This window comes from Microtus oregoni, unplaced genomic scaffold, assembly GCF_018167655.1.
Source record: "Microtus oregoni isolate MIOR12 unplaced genomic scaffold, Mior012 000116F_ref0000321, whole genome shotgun sequence".
NCBI lineage: Eukaryota > Metazoa > Chordata > Mammalia > Rodentia > Cricetidae > Microtus > Microtus oregoni.
Window position 1 is genome coordinate 1,043,156 of NW_024544745.1, and position 21,588 is coordinate 1,064,743.

Genomic DNA, 21,588 nt, shown 5'->3' on the forward strand with positions numbered 1-21,588 from the left:
CCTACAATCTGTCATGATTGAAACATGTGAAAAGTGTAACTAGAAGAGAACCAGATAAAAGCTAACTATGGAAAACTATGAAAGGCTTTTTGCCCCAAGATCTAAATTAAGACAAATATATTCACACCCTCGCTATTTCATCACTTTACTAGAGATAGTCATTAGTTCAGTTAGGTAAAAAGAACAAAGCAGCATCCAGTTCAAAAAGGAAGAATTAAAACTCTATTCCCAGATGACATAATCTGGTATCAAGAAAATTCTAAGGAATAAACAACAACCAAAACTATTAGTTCTAATAAGTAAGATGGTTACAACTACAACATACAATATCAATATGCAAAATCAGTGAACAATAACCATGGAGGAGACATTGTTTTGAACTGAGCTCAGAAACTAGGCTTCAACAGACTAGACCAAAACAAAATAGTCACTTACACTGATTGTCACATAATCAAACAAACACTTTAAGGATCCGGATATTACTCAAAGTAGATGAGTATTTTGGAGAACAGGAGGTTCAGTCTACCTGAGTCCACATAATAATGAAGTTCTCTGTATTTTGATAGCAGAAAAAGTAAATAGAAGTAACCTGATGTTAGCAATTTGCTTTTTTCTCTTTTTGTTTTATTTTCTTCTCCCTCCTTTATGTAGTCCATTGTTCTGCCATTGTCTAGTGGGAGCTTTCATTTCTAGTTGTAGAATACAGGTTGTCTCAATTTATGAATCGTGACTAAAAGCTCAGTGCTTTAACTAAATTTGTTAAAATTTTATCTCTAAATAGTTTCTAGTTAGTATCACTAAGCTATCCAAAATTAAATTTGAAAAGAAATAGCATCGAAATTAATAAAATGCTAACCAATAGAATTAAAGAATTAAATGTAAGATGTGAAAATTATAAGACATGGTTAGGAGAAATAAAGACCAAATAAATGAAAAGATATTCCATAATGATTAACTTAAAATTTTAGTAATGTTCAAAATTATATAACTAATACATAGCAGAGCCAGGAGTTGAACCAATATATTTTATAGAATACTATAGTCTAAACCACTGTTAGGTGTATTTTACACTCATCTCTAGTCTTTACTGGCAGGCTGGTTCCTTAACTGGATAATATAATATGCTAACTGGAAACTGTTAACAGTATTTAATAGTTCCATATATTCCACTTTCTAAATATGTGAGTAAAATTTTGATGCTTCTCCCACAGCAGTAAGTGATGTGGGCATTTCTATCAGTGTGGCAAGGCCTACGAGCAAGATATGAAGAAATCCAGTTTTCTCTGTCTCATACCATACTACCCAAGGAGTCTCAGAGAACACGGTATTTGTGAGCTTAGCCCATAAAGTCAGCCGGACTAAGGTATCAGTTCTGGCTTACCTTCTACCAACAAATGTATCTTGGTATCATTGTCATCATCTGTAAAATGAAAATGATACCAGTATTCTGTTCTACAAACTATTAAAGAAACATGCAAACATGCGTGCCTGTGTGTCCATACACGTACTTACACTCCTTATGTTTCCCCATTGCTCTTAGTGCTAGTCTGCATTATTTATGGTGTCTCAAGATTAGATCATTTGATATGCTGTCTGACCCCTCACTACCCCCAGTCTCATCTTTTATCACTTACAGCCAGCCTCACAATACAAGCTGCAGCCACACCAAATCTGTTCCCAAGATGAATAATACTCTTCTTCACCTCTTTCGATGCCTTTGGATATATCATCCACTCTGCCTTTGTTGTTTTCTCCTGTTCCCTCTCTTCTCCTGTATCTAGCCATCTTCTACACATCCTTTATACTCCACTCAGGTGCTGCCCTACCCTTCCGGAAGCCTCATTTGTGTTCCCTGTAATGCCCCGTCCATACCCCTTGCAGTTCCTGTGCTGCACGGTTGTAAAACTGTCTTGGGAGGGTAGTCTTTCCTTGTGCATTCATGTTGCTGTCCATCACAAAAGTGTCCCTCATTCCTCCTTGGCTGCTTGAGGACAGCCATCATCATGAATGGCACTGTAATTGTCAAGATCAGGAAATTGATGGCCAACCATCTACCTCAGAAGAAACAAATGGTTGTCTATGCCCTTCACTCTGGAAAACCAACAGCACTGAAGAAAGAAATTTGGCCACTGCTAGCCAAAATACATAAGACCATACCAGATGTCATTGTTGCATTTGGATTCAGAACCCATTATGGTGGTAAGACAACTGGATTTGGCATGATTTATGAATCCTTTAAATAGGCAAGCAGAATGTGCCCAAATACAGATTGTAAGGCATAATCTATTTGAGAAAAAAAAAAACAGTGCAAGGAACACAAAGTCACATTGAACAAAGGTCGTGGATTGGGCGTTTGCGAAGGCCAACATTAGAGCTAGCAAAAAGGAAGAAGACTAAAATCCTGCAGTGACTTAGTCTGCCATGATGAGGCACATTTCAAAAGAGAGAACTAATAAACTAAAAACTTAAAAAACAAGGCATCCCACTCTTCATACACTGTGCTCTTCATGAGACTAAATTTTTTTCATTGCATCTGAAGTTCTAGCTTTACCCTCCAGTTTTCCTATATCTTCTTGGGTTTCTTTAGCATAGTCTGTGATGCCTAGAAAAGTAAAAAGGGTCTATTTGATTTTGTGTATGAATTGTGGAAAGGAGTTATAGGTACATAATATAAATTATAAACATATTTGGGTGAAATGACGTCAGAGAATAAAAACATTTGGAAATTAGAAAGCATTTGATATATTGTGTATGAGAGTGCTTTGCCTTTGTTTGTATATGTGTGCCACATATGTGCCCGGTGCCCACAGAGGTGAGAAGAGAACATTAAATCCTCTAGAACCAGAGTGTTACAAATGGTTGTGAGTTGCCACGTTGAGACTTGGAACTGAACCCAGGTCCTCTGCAAGAACAACAAGTGTTCTCAAACACTGAGCTGTCTCTTTAGTCATAGAGATTATTTTTCATAGTTTCATAATTTTCATCTGCTTTAAACCTAAAAACATATGGTGACTTAAAAACAAGAGAATTTTCTCATACATGTAATGGTTCAATATAAACATTCTTGGTCAGCATGACAGTTATCTTCCTCATGGATAATGAGGGGCATGAACTCACAAAAGTCCCCAAATGGGGTAAGGTCACAGGAACAAATGGAAACCGTCTATGGGCCAATCCTTCAACTGTCACACATCATTTCTATTCCTATGCCATTAATGAGGATTTAGTCCCATGGCCAAGAATGCTGGGAAATTGTCTACCCATGTGCTCAAGGAGAAGGATTCAACTGAAAATTTCTGATCATTGGAAATGTAATAGTAGGGTTGGGATCGTTTGCCTTAGGTGTTAGCTAAATGGTGGAACAGGTTTCTGTCCTCTCTACTAGTATGCTACGCCGTGTAGCTATGTTAATCTGTCCCCTGGGAAGCTTGAATAGTCAAATGTAGGCAGTATTTCAAATCATTGGTTGCCAGCTGAGCTCCCTATTGAGTCACTTACCAGGAAGTAGCAGCTGCAGGGTGACTTGCCTTGCTGATTATGCTTTAATTATTAATCAGTGACACTTTGTAAATGGCCTTAAGTCAAATCCCAGCTGGGTTAGTATACAATATTATAGTGTTGGCCCCCAAATATTTTTCCCGTGTTGTATATCTAAGCTAGAAAGGGTATTAAGTAGATAGCAAAGTAGCAACACGATTTGTTGCAACCCAAAACAAAATGGGAAAGAGGCGAAATTAAAAGGGGACTAATTTCCATTTCAAACCATAGCCACAGGCACGGCTTATTCTCCAGCAGTTTGTGTTTCCCTAAACCAACTGCACACTTGATGGTGACCACATGTAGGTGATGGGAATACGTAGAAGCAAATCAGTCTGAAATAAAAATCCCCATGATTCTCAGCTGAGAGGCACGCATATTCCCAGGAAAATTTAGAAAACTGATGTCCAGGCGCTATCTCTCCACACCTTAAGGACTCCGTCAGGAATGGACCTGGGAATTAAATTTTTCAATGTGCTTTTCATGATTTTCAGCCTCCACTGTGATTGGTTACATTGTCTCTTGCTGGAGAAGACAAGAACATATGAACATTGAGTTTTTCCTGGACATCTTAGATGCCTAACGTGTTTGCTTTCTCTGTCTCTCTTTTCTTTTCCCCTAGTTTGTTGCTCAGCCAAACTGCCAACAATTGCTTGCCACCTTGTGGTATGATGGCTTCCCTGGATGGCGGAGAAAGCACTGGGTAGTCAAGCTTGTGACCTGTATGACCATTGGCTTCCTGTTTCCTATGCTGTCTATTGCCTATCTGATCTCACCCAGGAGCAACCTTGGGCTCTTCATCAAGAAGCCCTTTATCAAGTTCATCTGCCACACAGCTTCCTATCTGACCTTCCTCTTCATGCTCCTCCTGGCCTCTCAGCATATCGTCAGGACAGACCTCCATGTACAAGGGCCTCCCCCAACTATTGTGGAATGGATGATTCTGCCTTGGGTTCTAGGTGTGTGAAACAGAACAACAATAATGACCAGGCTGTCTTCTAGTCCTCCAAAAAAAAAAAAAAAACACTGGAACATGTCTTCAGAGTAGCTCTGAGCTAGGAGCCCCCCCCCCCCCCCCCGCAGTAGGCCTTTGTTGAGAATCTAAGAAATGTGGTTTCTTCGATCCTAGGCATGGGCCACTGGAAACCAGGCTTGTTCTCAGTGTTTACATCTGCTCACATAACATCTCTTAGGATGGAGGAAAACTGCCTGTTATGGTTTAGGGGAGAAAGCTTTGTGTTCGTCCATATAGGCTTCAGGTAAACTGGATCGGGCAAGCACTAAGCATTCTTCTTAAAGCGCCCTCTCCCATAACCAGGAAGCACGTGGATTCTGTTGATTTCTTGTGATTGTGTCTACTTCACACCATCCTAGCACCTGTTCAGGTTCCATGTTCTATTTGGATACTGATCCCATAGTCAGCAGAGAAACCTGGGAAATTCCCACTGGCAACAGTGAAGTTGATGTACTTGTGTCTCTAGGCCTAATTCGATGTTATCAGACTATCCGGTACATGCCGTCTTCTAAGTCTTTATCACCAGACTATGAACCCCAAGCTAGCATTACGAGCATCATTGGGATTTTCTCAGAGACAGCTTAAGTGCTACCCTGGATCTGGAAGTTAATAGCATCCCCTTAGAGGTTCATATGTAAAGTCTGGGAAATGACGAGCTTGACCAAAACCACATACTTTTACTGAAATATCTCTGTCATCAGGCAAAACTCCACAAAATGCCAACATAATGAAAGGAACACAGAGAAAACAGGATCCTAAATTATTTGGGTCCACAATGCCTAGATTCATCACTTACATCTGGCAATTTGGTCCCTGGTCGACCTACTCACCTCAAAACCCATGGAGAGCTTTTCTCCTTAGCACCTAGTGGAAAGTAAGGACCATGGAATAATACTGATGAAGCCAATTTATTACACTCCAAAATGGGAAAACTGTAGAGTACAGTGCTTTAAATTTCAGTAGCTAAATCAACTTTAAGACAAAATTGATACAGCATCCAATTAAGGACAAAGTGGATGATAAATATTTCAAGAAGCATTCATCATCCTTAGCCATCAGGGAAATAAAAATTAGAACTACTCTTAAATTTTTCTCATCCTACTCATAATGGCTGTCATCACAAAAGTAAGGGATGTCGTGTACTGGCGAGGGTGTGGGAAAAGAAGAAGCCTCATTGGCTGATGGTGAGAGACTTAAGCAGGCAATGTGAAAATCAGTGTGTCAGTTTCTCATGAAACTGTACTATGCCTGGCTCAGGTACCCAAAGGACCCACTATCCCACCATAGAGACACTTACACTTATACCTCTATGTTTATTGCTGCACTGTTGGCAACAACAAGGAAATGGAACCAACCTAGATGCCCGTCGACGTAGATAATTAAAAACACAGTACATACACATAATGGAAGTTTATTCAGTTGAGAAGAATAATAAAATTGAAAACTCTAAAGGAAATGGGTAGATTCCAGAAATATTCCATTGAATGAGGCTACCTAGACTAAGAAAAAATAAGTACCTCATGTTCTTTTATATGCAGATCCTTACTTTTAATGGTCTGATAAATATATGAGTGTTGGGTGTGAATAGAGGTCATAAAAATAGAAAGAAAACCATGTGAGGAAAAAGGGTATTGAGGAAGAGGAACTAGAACACATGGGACTTGAAAGCGGAAAGGAGTAGAAGAGTAAGGGAGGAAGAGAGGTGAGTGAGAAGCGGGGTTAGGAACAACAAAAGCAAATTATAATTTGTGTCTCAAAATGCCACGATGAAACCTAAGACGTCATATGTAAATTTTGAAAAATGAAAGTGAAGAGTGCCTAGAGGAGTGAAAAGCATAAGTTTGACAAATTCAAACTTGGGAGGTTGAGTAGACAAAAAGAGACCTAAGTGATCTCCACCTCTCAGAGTCTCACCCACTCAGTCAAGTTCATTCATGAACCTCCTCCTTATTCACTTGGGGGACTCCTGTTGTGATGTTCAACACTGCCTTGATAAAGTAATAAATAAACTTCTTGCCTCCATTCTTCAGGTTTTATTTGGGGGGAGATAAAGGAAATGTGGGATGGTGGATTCACGGAATACATCCATGATTGGTGGAACTTAATGGACTTTGCAATGAACTCCCTCTACCTGGCAACTATTTCCTTGAAGATTGTGGCCTATGTCAAGGTAAAAATGAAATGTGTAGCATTTTTCTTCCTCAATTATTTTGGATGTGTTGTGTCAATAAACTTTTGAACTTGGAGCAGGAAGTGTTAATAAGAAAAATGAATGAGTGTTCCATTAATGTTAGAAAATCCTACAGAGACCCAATAGTCTGTAAGTAGTGTCTACTTAAGCAAAGCAGTGAAGAACAAAAAATTTTTTCAGATGAATCCTTAAGCTTCTCAGACTTCATGGTAGAGCTGTCTTCACCTTTCAGTGCTTAAACATCAAAAACGTTCTTCTGAAGGAGATGGCACGCTGATAGAGGTAGGGCCAGGGAATTCACTAAATCCATTTCCTCCCAAAGCCTCTAACTGTTTTCACTTTAGTAAAACCAGTTATTGCATATGTAATTAACATTTTCCCATGCCATATCCATTGGGAACCCCTCCTCCCCATGGAGACATACAGAATAAAATGGTTTTTCCTCTATAGTTGTACCTCTGGTATAGGTAAGTTCAGCTCTCCTTTACCTTCGGAGTCATTGGTTCGCAAAGCCAAACATCACCACTTCCCTCACCATTCTTCATATGAGAAGCAGCAAAACCACAGAAGCTGTGTGGCACATAGGTCTACAGTAGCCTCTGCTTTCTTTATTACTTCTTCTGTCAAGATAACCATTTGATCAGTTACAAACCCCAAATTTTCAGTATCCCTCTACCAGTTCAGAAAATATATATACTGTGCACACCCCATCACGTTGATCCTTTCCCTGTGCATGAGCACCTTAGGTTATCCAGAAAATTGTTTTAAAATGTGCACAATTTCAATTTTTAATGACATCTGTAAGTGGGTAATGTCTGGTTGCTCATCCACAGAGATACAGCCCTTCCCCAAGCCAAATGAAACAAGTGTGAAGGAAAAAATGTTCCAGGCACCTCTTCACAAGCCCCTGTATTTGGGGATAATCACAGGTCTGAGTTCAGGTCTGGTACTTAACAGAATGTGTGGCTGTGCTCCTTCTACCTAGAGTTGAGTTTTTCCCCCATCAGTAAAGACTGATAATTCATTCCCCAAGATGTCTAGTCAGTCCTGCTTTTGATACTAAATTTCACTTTGAGGACTTTGAGAATGGGAATATGGCTGTCCCCCAAGTCTCCAACAACTTAGTTTATTTTTATATCCCTAATATGCATATTGCATAAATTGCAAGACCTTGAGAGTTATATAGAGCATGAATATTGAATGCATTCATGAAACATTTTTGAAAGGAGCCCAAGAGTATGCCTTATGTGTATGGTGATCATTTAACACATACTTACAACTTTCTTAGAAGAAAAGCCTGGTGAAGACAATGTTTAACTCTCTGGTTAATGCTGCCTGGGTTAACTCCATGGCACTCTTTAGCTAAGTCATATAGTTTTCCCTTAAAATTACATTGTATGCATGTATAAAATTAATAAAAATATTATATTTTTATATTTCCTTAAGAAGTAGAGAAACTATAACTTATAAATCTTGACATTGCTAGGTTTTGTTTAAGCAGGAAAGTTTAGAATGCTTGATGAAAAAAAATTCTTTCTATCTGGGGTATTAAAACGTGTCTCCAGATGCTCAGCATCAGTTAATCATACCATCTTCCCAATTTCACTGGTAAGGCTTCCAAAGAGCTAAATATTTCTCCATCACAAAGCATACTAAACTCACTCTGCTAAGCCCAGAAAGTCTGCCTCTTACCACTCTAAGGAAGCATAAATAAGACATGTCACATGCAGAATTTGAATTTTTTTATTTCAAGACAGGATTTCTCTGTGTAACAGCCCTAGCTGTCCAAAAACTTGCTTTGTAGACCAGGCTAGCCTTGAATCATAATGTTCTGCCTGCCTCTGCCTCTTGAGTGCTGGGATTAAAGGCATGTACCACCACACCCAGCCAGAATTTGGATTTTTAAAACATATTTATGTGTATGAGTGTTTTGTGTGCATATGTTTAGTGACCATAAAGACTAGAAGAGGTGGTCCTATTCTCTAAACTTGGAATTACAGGCAATTAGTTATGAGCCACCATGTGGGTGTTGGGAATTGAATGCAGGTCTTCTCCAAGAGCAGCGAGTAGTCTTAACCACTGATCCATCTCTCTAGCCCCCAGAACTTGTAAGGGGAAAGAGTGTGGTCCTCTCATCCACAAAAATGCAATCAGTTTAGACATTACCCGAGAAGGATGAGACAACCATGAAGACTGAAGTCACATCCAGTAGTGATGGTGCACACCTTTAGTCCCAGTACTCAGAAGGCAGAGGAAGGCAGATCTGTGTGAGTTTGAAATCAGCCTAGTCTACAGAGTGAATTCCCGGACAGCCTGAACTACACAGAGAAACCCTGTCTTGAAAAAAAAAGTTACAAAAAACATTCCACAGGCCCCTTAGAAAACCTCAAATCAGTTGTTTGGAGTCAATACAGAATTGTATTGAAATGAGATGAATCGGCATTTTAAAATTCCTTAATTTATTAATTAATTTATTTTTAACTGTGTGTGCATGTATGTCCACATTTGTGAATGGATGTTGTTGAATGTCTTCCTCAATGGTTCTCTACCTTATTTTTTGAGACATGGTGTCTCCCTGAACCTGAAACTCACCACTTCAGTTAGCAGGGTTGGCCAGCACAACCCTGGGATCTATCTGTCTCCACCCCCCTCCTAAGCAGCAGGGTTGTACCACTGCATTTGACTTTGACATGACTGCTAGGGATCTGAACGCAGGTGCTCTTGTCACAGTAAGCACTTTACCCACTAAACCGTTTCCCAGATCCAGATTTTTCTTTATTTATTAGAGTAAAAAAAAATTCATTAACAACACATACTTCACCTCACAGGAATTAAAGCAACAAGAACCAAAAGACGTTCACCAACGTAACCCAAGAGAACTCTACATATGTTTGACCCTCAGTGCCCACACACCCCTTCAAATGGAGGAGCATCAGCATTTCAGCTTCTAGCATATCACTTAGGTCTTATCCCTCCTTCACCATGACCCAGACACAGACTGAATCTGGACTTTACTGAGTTGTGGGTAGTTCTTCAACATTTACTTTACTATAGGTGCAAATGCCTCTCCATGTTCACACCATAGTCAAGTTCCCATGTCAGGCTATTCCCCTTCAGATTTTATTTTTGGATTAACAGATTGTAATCCACACTTCTTTGAAAAAAATTGAGGCCAATTTCAAATGACAATCCATTTCAAAGAATATAAGGAAAGTCATTTACTTCCCAGTATCAATAATCTAGCCTCTGGACACAGGGATCTGGTCCCTGCTCACACTTGTGAGCTAGATCACCACCAGCCAATCCCTCTGCCTCTCAAAGCCTCAGTCCTGCCTCTGATAAATAAGCAAATTAAACTTCATTAGTGGTTTTCAAGTTTTGTATTCTATGGAAACATTTCATCAAGCAGAGATTACACAGAACTGCAATATATAAAACAGCCCAAAGGGCTAAGTTTGGCATGAGCAATGTATCATCTCGTCAACTTTTTTGACTCCAACAACAGCCATGAGATGCCTCCATTAAACCCTGAGGGTCTAAGAAATACAGTGTAACATTTACAATATTAGATGTAATTAAAAGTTACAATTTAAAATTTACAATACAATATCACAAAATTAATATGGGTTATTAAACTATGGTCAATGGACCAAGTTTGACTCACTGTCACATACATTTGCCTATGTACTGTCTTTGGCCATTTTAGTGCTACAAAGGAAGCAAGTGTTATGAAGTTGTAACAGAGACCCTCAGTTGACAAAGCTCAAACTATGCACTATCTGACACTTGACCGAAAAATGCTGTTGACATCTGGGCTAGATGAACTCTGAGCTAATCATCCCCCTGCTAAGGTGCTGTTCTTCAGAGATATAAGATGCAAACTAGAAATGTCTTGGGGGAATTGTCTTTCATACTTCTGAGTATCCTACACACTCAGATTCGCCATCCTGTGGGTAACAGATTTCCCTGTGCTGAAGAGACAGAATAAAAGTAAAATAAATTATAGACTGTACATATGCCATCTGATTATTTCTCATTTTAAAACACGGGCACTGTTTGGTTGTCAGCAAATAATCTCCACCTCTCACATAGATCTCACAATGTGTAGCAACCTTTGTAACATCTGTGTTGTGAGATCAACCCCCATGTGACTGACATTTTATGGAAACAGTGCTAGACTTAATGTCGAGATATGTGGGGTTCTGGCTTTATCAGCAAATTTGCTGTGTGATCTTTAGCAAGTCACTCAGCCTCTCTGGATTTCAGTTTCTCCGTTTGTGAGACCAGCATACCACCCACTTGCTAACGGAGATGCAGCAACTGTTTTTAGTTTGCTTTTTTTCTTTAAAGGAAAATGTGGAAAATATGGAAAATTTGGCAATGATTATACAAACTTGTTCAGTCACCAAAAGGACTATGTGAAACAGGAGCACACATGTGTCGTGGTCTCTCTTATTCCTCTGACAATGAAGAATATTGGCCACACACAATTGATTTTAACACCATCAATTTTATTGATTGTTGGAAGTGAATCACACTTGAGAAATACAAGATAATTTGGGCCCCAACACATTTTCTCAGGAAAGTCATCTACATTTAGTCCTAGAGAAATCTGGGATATTTAAATGAGAGTATAAAGTAATGGTGCTTCAGACTGAATTCCAGGCAAAACCCACCTCTGTCCCTGGGAAGGGTTAACAATTAGTCCATTATATTTCCATACCATCCTACCTCCTGGAGTATAGAGACTCTTGCACATAAACACAGTACCACAAACAATACAGCAGGAAGGAGTGACATTAGCCGCCTTTTATTGTGAAGGTAAAGTTACAGGCAGTTTTAAGTGACAATTTCCAAACTGGAGTCCAGACTTCACCATCCCACCCTTTTCTATGAGGCTATTCTCCACATTTCAAAAGCTAGAGGCATTCAAGAGGCTGGAAATGGGCAACCAACCCTATAACTCCTGGCTATTCCTTCTCCTTCAACTTCCTGGTTCTTCATTTGCACTGGGAGGCCTTTCTAACTTGTAAGGTTGTTAAAGAAACAGTAAAATACATCCATATGCTGCTATGTAGAGAAGTACTAAATTTGCTACCTGGAAGGTTGACATGCCATTTGCAATGGTGTAGAATATATTACAAACTGCTAAAAATGCAGCAGAAAGCTCTGAAGAAAGGCTCCCTAAGGACTCTCTATCAGCCCTAAACTGTAGGCAGCAGAGCCTCGAGAATGAACACTGAGTAGGTTGTATCTGTCTATTGTCCTAAAGCAGCTTCAAATTGACCACGTGTTCGAGTCAATGAGGGGGGAGCATAGATCTGAATTGAAATCTCACCAAGAAGAGGAATAATTGGTCCCTCCTAGCTTGAGCACCCCAATGGCTCCTTTTCAGCAGCACACAACAACAGTCTGGTAAACTCACAGATAGAAATGTCTGTTGATAAACCCCAGGTGGCTGCTGCAGATGATGACTCCGAAATTCCTTCTGCTATGTATATATGCTTGGTATATATTTGGAGAAGAGTAGGAGGGAGAGAGTTATTAGCACCGTGTACTGATTGAATGGGGCAAAAACGACAAACAAATAGTGCCATGCACGGGGGAATTTTATGTAAGCTGGGTGTCGGGTGCATGTTTTGTGTGTGGACGGGTACAAAGGGGAAGATTTGGAAAGGCTCACTGTACTTCTCATATTGTGCACTTCTGTTGTTTTCTTTTTCTTTTTCAGTATAATGGTTCTCGTCCAAGGGAGGAATGGGAAATGTGGCACCCGACTCTGATTGCAGAGGCGCTCTTTGCAATATCCAACATTTTAAGTTCCTTGCGTCTCATATCCTTGTTCACAGCCAACTCCCACTTAGGGCCTCTGCAGATCTCTTTGGGACGCATGCTGCTCGATATACTCAAATTCCTCTTTATCTACTGCCTAGTACTGCTGGCTTTTGCCAATGGACTGAACCAGCTTTATTTTTACTATGAGACCAAAGCTATCGATGAACCTAACAACTGCAAGGGGATCCGGTGTGAGAGACAGAACAACGCCTTCTCCACGTAAGACTCACATCTCTCTTTTGCCTTCTTTCTGTCTTCTTGTTCTATTTTCCATGGCAATTTCATCAGTATCTCTCGATGGGCTAGAAGGGCTCTCTGCAGATCTACCCAAAGGGTCTGGGGTAGGAGAAAGTTCTTCTTTCAACACAGAGTACTAGGAAAGTAGCACGAGAAGAGAAAGAGATTTAACAGAGACAGAGAGAGCCTTGCAATAACTCCAGAAAAATGTACTTCTGAGTACTTTTTGTAGCAAAAGAGTGGCAGTCACAAAACAAGTGAAAATGCAAGACTATTCCTAGAAGCTCACAACCACAAAATTAACTTGACAACTGTAAGTCAAGCTCAAAGCAAAGGAGACAAAGGTGTCTTAATACATCAGTACACTAGGATAGAGTGGATAGGCTTGGGGCAAGATTATAGTCAGCTAGCCTACTAGGCCAATTTAGGGATGGAGGCGGGGATTGATTGAAAATGCCTGTGCTCCCATTTTGGGTGTAAAAGGAAGTTTATCGCTCTTTGTCCAGAAGTTCACAGTCTCTAGGCAGATAAAGTCTGTGCCTTTCCTTCCTTCTGTGAAGACTTCCTTTGGAAGTTTTTCACTCCCTAAACAGCTTGAGAAAGATAGTGGAAATAGAGAAGAGGGGGAAAGCAGCAGCTAGATGATGTGACACACTTGGGTGGCTGAGGCAGGAGGCTCGTGAGCTTGAGAAGAGCCTTGGCTACACAGTGAGACCCTGTCTAAAAGGAGCAAAAGCAAAAAAAGGAGGGAAGAAGGGCAGAGGGAGGACAGATAATTCATGCAATTTTCTTAGGTTAGAAGCTGCATTGTACATCAGTGTGCATTAACTTTGTCCATCTCATGATCCATTATGGAGACCCAAAGCTTGTTCGTAATTCTCAGTCATGAAACAAAGAATTCGTCTTTTACAATTTTTTGTTTTTTAACAAATAATTGCACATATAAAATTTATACAGATCTTGCAGGTACAGGGTGAAGTTATGATATATGAACACACAAAGTACAATGATCAAATCTGCATAATTAGCATCCTCATCAATTCAAGTATTTCTCATTCCTTTGTGGTGAAACACGCAAAAACTGTTCTAGCCAGTTTAAAATGTACAATGTGCTATTCTTATCTGTAGGCTCCCTATTGTATAACTGATCACCAGAACTTCTTGCTCCGATCCAACTGCAACATTGTTTTTGTGGGCCAACCGCTCCCACCCTTCCCACTTGCCACTCTTCCTCAGTCTCCAATAATTACTGTTCTGTTCTGTGCTTCTACAATATCAACTCTTTTACATTTCATATACTGGGGAGATCATGCGGTCTTGGTATGGCTAGCTTGTTTCACTTAACATTAATATATTTTGCATTAATTTATGTTTCCACGGATGTTAGAATTTTAATATTTTATGGCCAATAACATTCCAGTGAATTTGTGAGTCCTTTAAACATGTGTGTGTGTGTTTGTGTGTGTGTGTGTGTGTGTGTGTGTGTGTGTGTGTGTGAGAGAGAGAGAGAGAGAGAGAGAGAGAGAGAGAGAGAGAGAGAGAGAGAGAGAGAGATCACATAAATGCAGGCATAATTCTAGACATTGATTCTCTCCTTCCAGTATGTGAGTTCTGGAGCTCAAACTCAGGCCATCAGGCTTGGTGATAAGCACTTTTACTCACTGGGACATCTTGCTGTCCATTTCATTGATTTATTTTTTTTCTTTTACTCTATAGGTCAGTTCAGTGAACTTTGACATTCTAGAAAAGTTTTTAGTAACCACAGCCAGGTCAGGGGTGGTAGCTTATGCCTAGAATCTCAGCACTTCCAGGATGAGGTAGGAGGAATACAAGTTTGAGCCCAGCCTCGATTACCCAGCAACTCTCTATTTCAAGAACAACAAAAAAGGGCCAGAGATAAAAGGAGTCTGCTGCTGCTGCTGCTGCTGCTGCTGCTGCTGCTGCTGCTGCTGCTGCTTCTGCTGCTTCTGCTTCTGCTGCTTCTGCTGCTGCTGTGCTGCTCCTGCTGCTGTTGTTTGGAAACAAAGTCTCATGTTATTCCAGACTGGCTTTGAACTTTCTATATAGCTGATGATCACCTTCAATTCCTGGTCTTCGTGTCTCCACCTCCCGAGTGCTAGGATTACAGGTTTTCGCCATCATACCCAGTTTTGCAAAGGTATTTTAACTTGATCAAATATATTCACAGGAAAAAAAAATCAATGTTTTCTCTCCTCCCCATGTGATTTGCCTCTAGCTGTATTTCCTAAAGTGAGTTATAAAAATCCCTCAGTTCAATCGATTGGTAATAGGCATGAAAATAGAATCTGAGGTGAGATGTATTTTAGAAATGTTCAGACAAAATTTGGAAGTTCTCTTCACTGTGGGAAGTCTCAGCATCCTTCCACTGTGAATCTCCCTCATGGGAAGAGGAAGAGGTCTTCCCAAATATGTTGTCTCTAGACATGCTTCCTCCCTCTTACCTTTCACATGATCTCTCCAGTGAACATGCTGGAGTGAAGCATGTTGGCTCATTCCATTGACACTGCAGCACTCTTCACCTCCACCAGGCTATAGCCCACCTCTCCTCCCAGAGGCCAGAACAAAATCTCCCAGAGTGGCTTGGTCAAGAATTAGCACTGTGTTGTTAAGCCACACAAGTCTAAAACAGTAACTTAGCATCTTGCTGAAGCTTCTTCACTAGGAACTTTGCCTTCTTCTCTTGCAGGACTCTGGAGACAGAACTCATAACAACCTACTTTCATTAAAAAGCACAATTCTGCAGTGTCTTTTGCACCAAGTGACAGCATTATTCCCATAAAAATGTTCCAAAGCATAGAACAATTGAAAGCAAGGTGCTTCTCAGGAAGCTGGGCTCTCACCCATTCTCCATCCCTGTGAGTTCTGCCAAGGAAGTGTGTGAAATGCCTCCCTGCAAGTTTGTAATCATTATTAACACATGTGTAGCCAATGGATATGTTGCTCCCATCCTATCATTTGCTTAGCAGAAACTATCAACAAGAATGGGCATCTGCCATACATGAAATTATGTCCCTGAGGTATCAGGTATGAAGGCACATTGTCATGTTAGACCCAAATTAGCAGTAATGTCACTTCAACTTTCCCCCTATCTTTGGATTGGTTTTCTGATTCAAATTTTTTTAAACACTTTGACTTTGACATTGATAATAATACCTATTAAAATGCGTGCTGCTCGGCTGGAACATCAGAAAGACAGCTTTTTACAGAAGGGGAACGTGAGGTTGTTTAGATACCTCATGAAAAGTTTGGTGTCTGCCCAATGTTTCCTTTCCCCTATGATTCTCCAGGAATACCATTGCTTCTGTTCTTTAAGATGTGGCAAAAGTTCTTTTCCCCTTGAAACGTATTTTGTGAGGAACACAATACACTTGCTGACAACTCCATGGCAACACTGTTGTTGATTTGAGCTCCACATTCCACACTGGGAGTACCAGCCCTTCATCTGCTCTTGGAAGAGGCAGTTGGGAAGGCACCTTCACTCTCTGGGCATAGCATTTGTGAGTGTTACGGAGTGATAGTGTAAATATGCTAACCTGAAAGTCCTGCGTCTGGTTTCAGTGGTCCAGACACTCACCTACAGATGCCTCCTGAAAACCCCTGGCTCTTCATTCCACAGGATACTCAAGATACTGAATGTCCATAACTAAATCACTTATGTTCATGTTGTCATTCTAACTTATTTTCCTTTTATTTCCTCAGCTCAGTAAATGACAGCAGCCAGGGTTCTAACAGTCATTTGACATTCATACACTATTCTCATATTCTTCACGTAACATCCAGGGTTTCAACTCAGCCAGTCAGTTGTACTTTCTAAAGCTCCTGCAACACACACACACACACACAGAGAGAGAGAGAGAGAGAGAGAGAGAGAGAGAGAGAGAGAGAGAGAGAGAGAGGGGAGAGGGAGGCGGCGGGGAGAAAGTTCAGGTCTAAATCCTAAGAACTCCAGCAATAGCCTCTTAACTGGTCTTTCTGCCTGCAATCTTATCTCCCCCTCATAATAATCTCCACACCTTGTGGAAATTTCTTTGTGAGTCCCAGTATCATCTCATCACCCCCTGGCTCCATGCCTATCCAACGTCTGCTGTTCTCTGTGAATCCTGCCTCTTTACCGTAGTGGAAGTTTACACGGGTCTCTACGTGCTTTCATTCTTCTCCTTCATAGTCAATATTTTCTGCTCCCCAGATAGGAAAAAAAAAAACCTTCTTGTCTCAGTTGCATGGGCCTCATACATGATGCATCACTCCCTTTGCCTGGAGTGCCTGTCCCCACTGTCCAAGTTAGATTTCTGTTGCTGTAATAAGTGGCTCTGAGCTAAAGCAGCTTGGAGAAGGAAGGCATTATATCACCTTACACTTTGAAGTCAGAGTTCATCATTGTGGGAAGTCAGTGCAGGAACTCAAGGCAGACGCCTGGAGACAGGAACTAAAGCAGAGACCATGGAGGAATGATACTTACTGCTTGGTTCCATATTCATGCTCAATAACATTTCTTAAACAGCCCAGGCCCATCTGCCTAGGGATGATACTGCACACAGTGGGCTAGAACCTCCTACATTAATTAGAAATTGGTAAAATGTCCTTACAGACAAGCCCACATTCAGTTTGATGGAGGCAGTTCTTCAGCTGAGGTTCTTTCCTCCCAGTTGTGACAAGCTGACAACTAAGATTAGCCATCGCCCCTACCTAGCCAAATCGGCAGGCTCTTCTCTAGCCTTATAGAATCTAACAGTGTCACTTGTTCTAAAGCCTTTTCTCACCCCGTTTCAACTGTGGATTTCTTGTATTGCACTACAGTATTGTAAAGACGTCTTCTGTAATATGTAACCATCTGTATTTTAGTTATCTGTCTCTGTCTCCACTGAACTGAGACGTCCATCATAACCAGGTTTGTACTTACCATACAGGGGCCCAGAACATAAACGTATTCAAAAGGTCCATCAATAGCTGAAACAATGAAGACTGGTAATAACTATCATGTCTAATCTGGAGATAGATTTACATGCATGCAAACATAAGAAATAATATAAGATAACCTATGAAGTTTTTATCTGATGTTCCACAATGGCATTATCTCATGTAAATATGCAGTATGGCCAGAAAATCAGCATTGGTGAGTGTAGCAAACTCATTTAGAGTCACCAATTCTACAAGGAAGCCATTTGCAACATGGATGGACATGAAGCAATCCCATTATTAATTGTATATCACTTGCTTCAAGTTCTACCCATTAGGTAGTTGTCTATCCAGCTCTGCCACTCTACTGATCGCTTTAAGCTAGCTTTCTACAAAACCCCTTGGATTTTTTCACTATTTCTCTCATCCAGCACTTGGACACTTGGCCTAAGAGCAAAGCTATACATGTATCTCTATTATATTCCATCTGTGAGTTTCAGCCCATTGTTTCAAGCTGATGAAATGTTTCTAATCTTTTTTATTACATTTTACAGGGCAGGGGGAGGGATGTGTGCCACGGCATGAGTGTAGAGGTCAGAGGATTACTTTGTTTCTTAATCTTGATTCTTCATTTCAATGTATTAGCTATCTTTCCCAGTCCTGTGTCATCTAAAGATCTATGAAGCCTGCCATTGATTTTCACCCAAAGCATTAGTAATTTTGTCAGTCTCTGTCTTTGCTAAGTGGAGTATTGGGATGCTATATCGAAATGATACATATGAAGATTGTACAAAAAAAAGTCTAAATCCAAAATTTGTAAAATTTATTTTATTCATTTTTTCATTTACATATTATTTACATGTTGGGGTGAGCATGGGCCTTAATTTGTATGCAGAAGTCAGAGGACAATGCACAGGAGTGGCTTCTCTCTCTCTCTCTCTCTCCACCATGTATGTTCTTAGGGTCAAACTCAGGTCATCAGGTTTGAGGGCAAGCACCTTTACTTGCTCAGTCATCTCACTGGCAAATATAAAAACTTTAAAACATAAAAAGTGGATGTATTGTGGTCACAACTATGAAGCACTAGAGACATGAATGAATAATAATCTATGAAGACCCAAAAAGCTACAAGGAGCATAGGAACATGAAGACAGAGAGCTTCACAGTAGTAATAAAAATAGCTAGCATTTTACTGAATGCTTTGAGATCTGAGTAATCTTTTAAATCAGATCTACATGAACAAACACACTCGATCCTCCCTCCCTAGCCATGATGTAGGCAGTCTTAATCCACTGTATAGATGAAGAAACTAGGGTTCAAAGCAATTAAACAGGCTGCTTCCAGTTTTGCAAATCCTAAGTGACAAAGTCATGATACCAATACAGACATACAGGCTCCAGTCTGCACTTGTGTCCAGAGATATTGGAATATAACTGGTTCTATGGAGGTATATAAGGTTGGTTGTAGAACAGGCATGGTGGTATATACCTCTAGTACTTAGAAAGCTTGGGCTGAAGGATAGTGAGTTTAAGACCAGCCTGGACTTCCTAACTAGTTCCATGTTATCCTGAGTGATATCATGAGGCTGTTTCAAAAAGAAAGAAAGAAAGAAAGAAAGAAAGAAAGAAAGAAAGAAAGAAAGAAAGAAAGAAAGAAAGAAAGAAAGAAAGAAAGAAAGAAAAGGATTTCTCACACGAAAGTAGAATAATCATGGAGAGATACAGTGCTAAAGAGGATAAAGGTATATTACCTAGCAGGCTAGTCCCACCTTCCTTCCACCATACAATGACCACTTATTGGCACCTATTCCTACTTAACCAGTGGAAATTTCCCCATCTGTCATTTAGTGTATATTTTCCTACCCTATTCACTTAGCCACAAACTTAGTCCTGACTGAAGGCTCTTCTCTAGTTCTAGTTCTACTCATGTTTTAAGGGTTCATTGTTGTAGGAGGCTGCTTGTTTTTTTCTCGGCTGATCAGCCCCAAAATAACTGCACAGAAACTTTATTAGTTAAATCACTGCTTGGCCCATTATCTCTAGATTCTTATTAGCTACCTCTTATATCTTAATTTAATCCATTTCTATTAATTTGTGTGTCACCATGTGGCTGTGGCTTACCAGCAAGTTTCTGACATGTCTATTCCCGGCAGCGGCTACAGGGCATCTCACTGACTTTTTCTTCTTTCCCCCAGCATTTAGTTTGGTTTTTCCCCCACCTACCTTTATTCTGTCATACACAGGCCCAGGACAGTCCTTTATTAACCAATGGTATTCACAGCATACAAAGGGGAATCCCACATCAGTTCTTACTAGTTGTTCCCTGCTCTCCTCCCATCCCTCCCGTTTCTGTGGTTATAGATAATGTCAATCATTTGAACTTGCCTTGGTTATGCAGTTCTGTAATCTTTTATAAATTCATTAAGTGAAAATGGAGTACTGCACAGCAGAAAAAATAACTACATCTTGAATTTTGCAGGAAAATGAATGGAGCTAGAAAACATCATTTTGAGTGAGGAAACGCAGACCCAGAAAGACAATTATGACATGTACTCACTCACAGGCGGTTTTTAAACATAAAGCAAAGGAAACCAGCCTACAAACCACAATCCCAGAGAACCTAGACAACAATGAGGACACTAAGAGAGACTTACATAGATCTAATCTATATGGGAAGTAGAAAAAGACAAGATCTCCTGAGTAAATTGGGAGAATGGGGAACCTGGGAGAGGGCTGAAGGGGGAGGGTAGAGGCAGATAGGGGAGCAGAGAAAAATGTAGAGCTCAATAAAAATCAATAAAAAATGTATATTCAGTCACTGCCATGAAACAGGCAATGAGGATATTAAATAAGATGAACTCATTATAATAAAGAAATTTATAGTGTAATGGAGAACATAAGTACCTAGAATACCTGATGTAGGAGGGTCTTCTATCTATCTGTTGCTTTCATTGGTTAATTAATAAAGAAAACTGCTTGGCCTGACAGGTAGGTGGCAAAGAACATAGGTAGGCAGGAAAGACAGAACAGAATTGTGAGGGGAAGAAAGCAGAGTCAAGCAGACACCATGAAGCTCCGGCCAAAGATGAACGTAGGTTAGGATCTTTCCTGGTAAGCCACCACCTCATGGTGCTACACAGATTATTAGAAACAGGTTAATCAAGATGTCAGAATTAGCCAATAAGAGGCTAGAACTAATGGGCCAGGCAGTGTTTAAATGAATACAGTTTCTGTGTGTGTGTGTGTGTGTGTGTGTGTGTGTGTGTGTGTGTGTGTGTGTGTTGCTGAGAGTTGACTTCAGGGCATTCCACATGCTAGTCAAATGTTCAATGACTAAGCTACAATCCCAACCCCATTCAATGGCATCTTTCACATTTACCATATACTAAACATTTTAATGAGGATGTTCCATAAAGCATCAAAGGGACTAGAGTAAGGTGACTAAGTGTTGGAGCTTGACTCAAAGAAGTTGGTTATATATCTTACCCTGCTACTTGCTGCACATGTGGTCTCTCTGGTATTCAGTTTCTTAGCTGTCCAATGAAGAATAAGAGTAGGTACTTTATAAGGTTACAGTAGAATACTTTAGTATATGCAAAGCACATAGCAAGATGCTAGGCATACAGTATATTCACTAGTTTTCCATCACTGTGAAAAACTACCTGGAAAACAACAATGGAAGCAAGATTTCTTTTTTTATTGCTTGCTATTTTTACCACATTTTCCTTATTCATTCTTTGGTCAAGAGGCATTTAGGTTGTTTCCAGGTTCTGGCTATAACAAACAATGCTACTATGAACATAGTTGAGCACATGTCATTTGGATATATACCCAAAAGTGGTATTACTGGGTCTTAA

General features: G+C 40.1%; 1 protein-coding gene across 2 annotated transcripts in view; it reads left to right on the forward strand.

The window, feature by feature from the left end:
- LOC121444028 (short transient receptor potential channel 5) overlaps positions 1 to 21,588 on the forward strand; it is a 300,209-nt gene that overhangs the window by 230,408 nt on the left and 48,213 nt on the right. For both annotated transcript variants that reach the window (XM_041645758.1, XM_041645759.1), the window contains exons 4-6: positions 4,160 to 4,496; positions 6,583 to 6,722; positions 12,475 to 12,797. In XM_041645758.1, the coding sequence (XP_041501692.1) occupies positions 4,160 to 4,496; positions 6,583 to 6,722; positions 12,475 to 12,797 (800 nt within the window). The remainder of the gene's footprint in view (positions 1 to 4,159; positions 4,497 to 6,582; positions 6,723 to 12,474; positions 12,798 to 21,588) is intronic.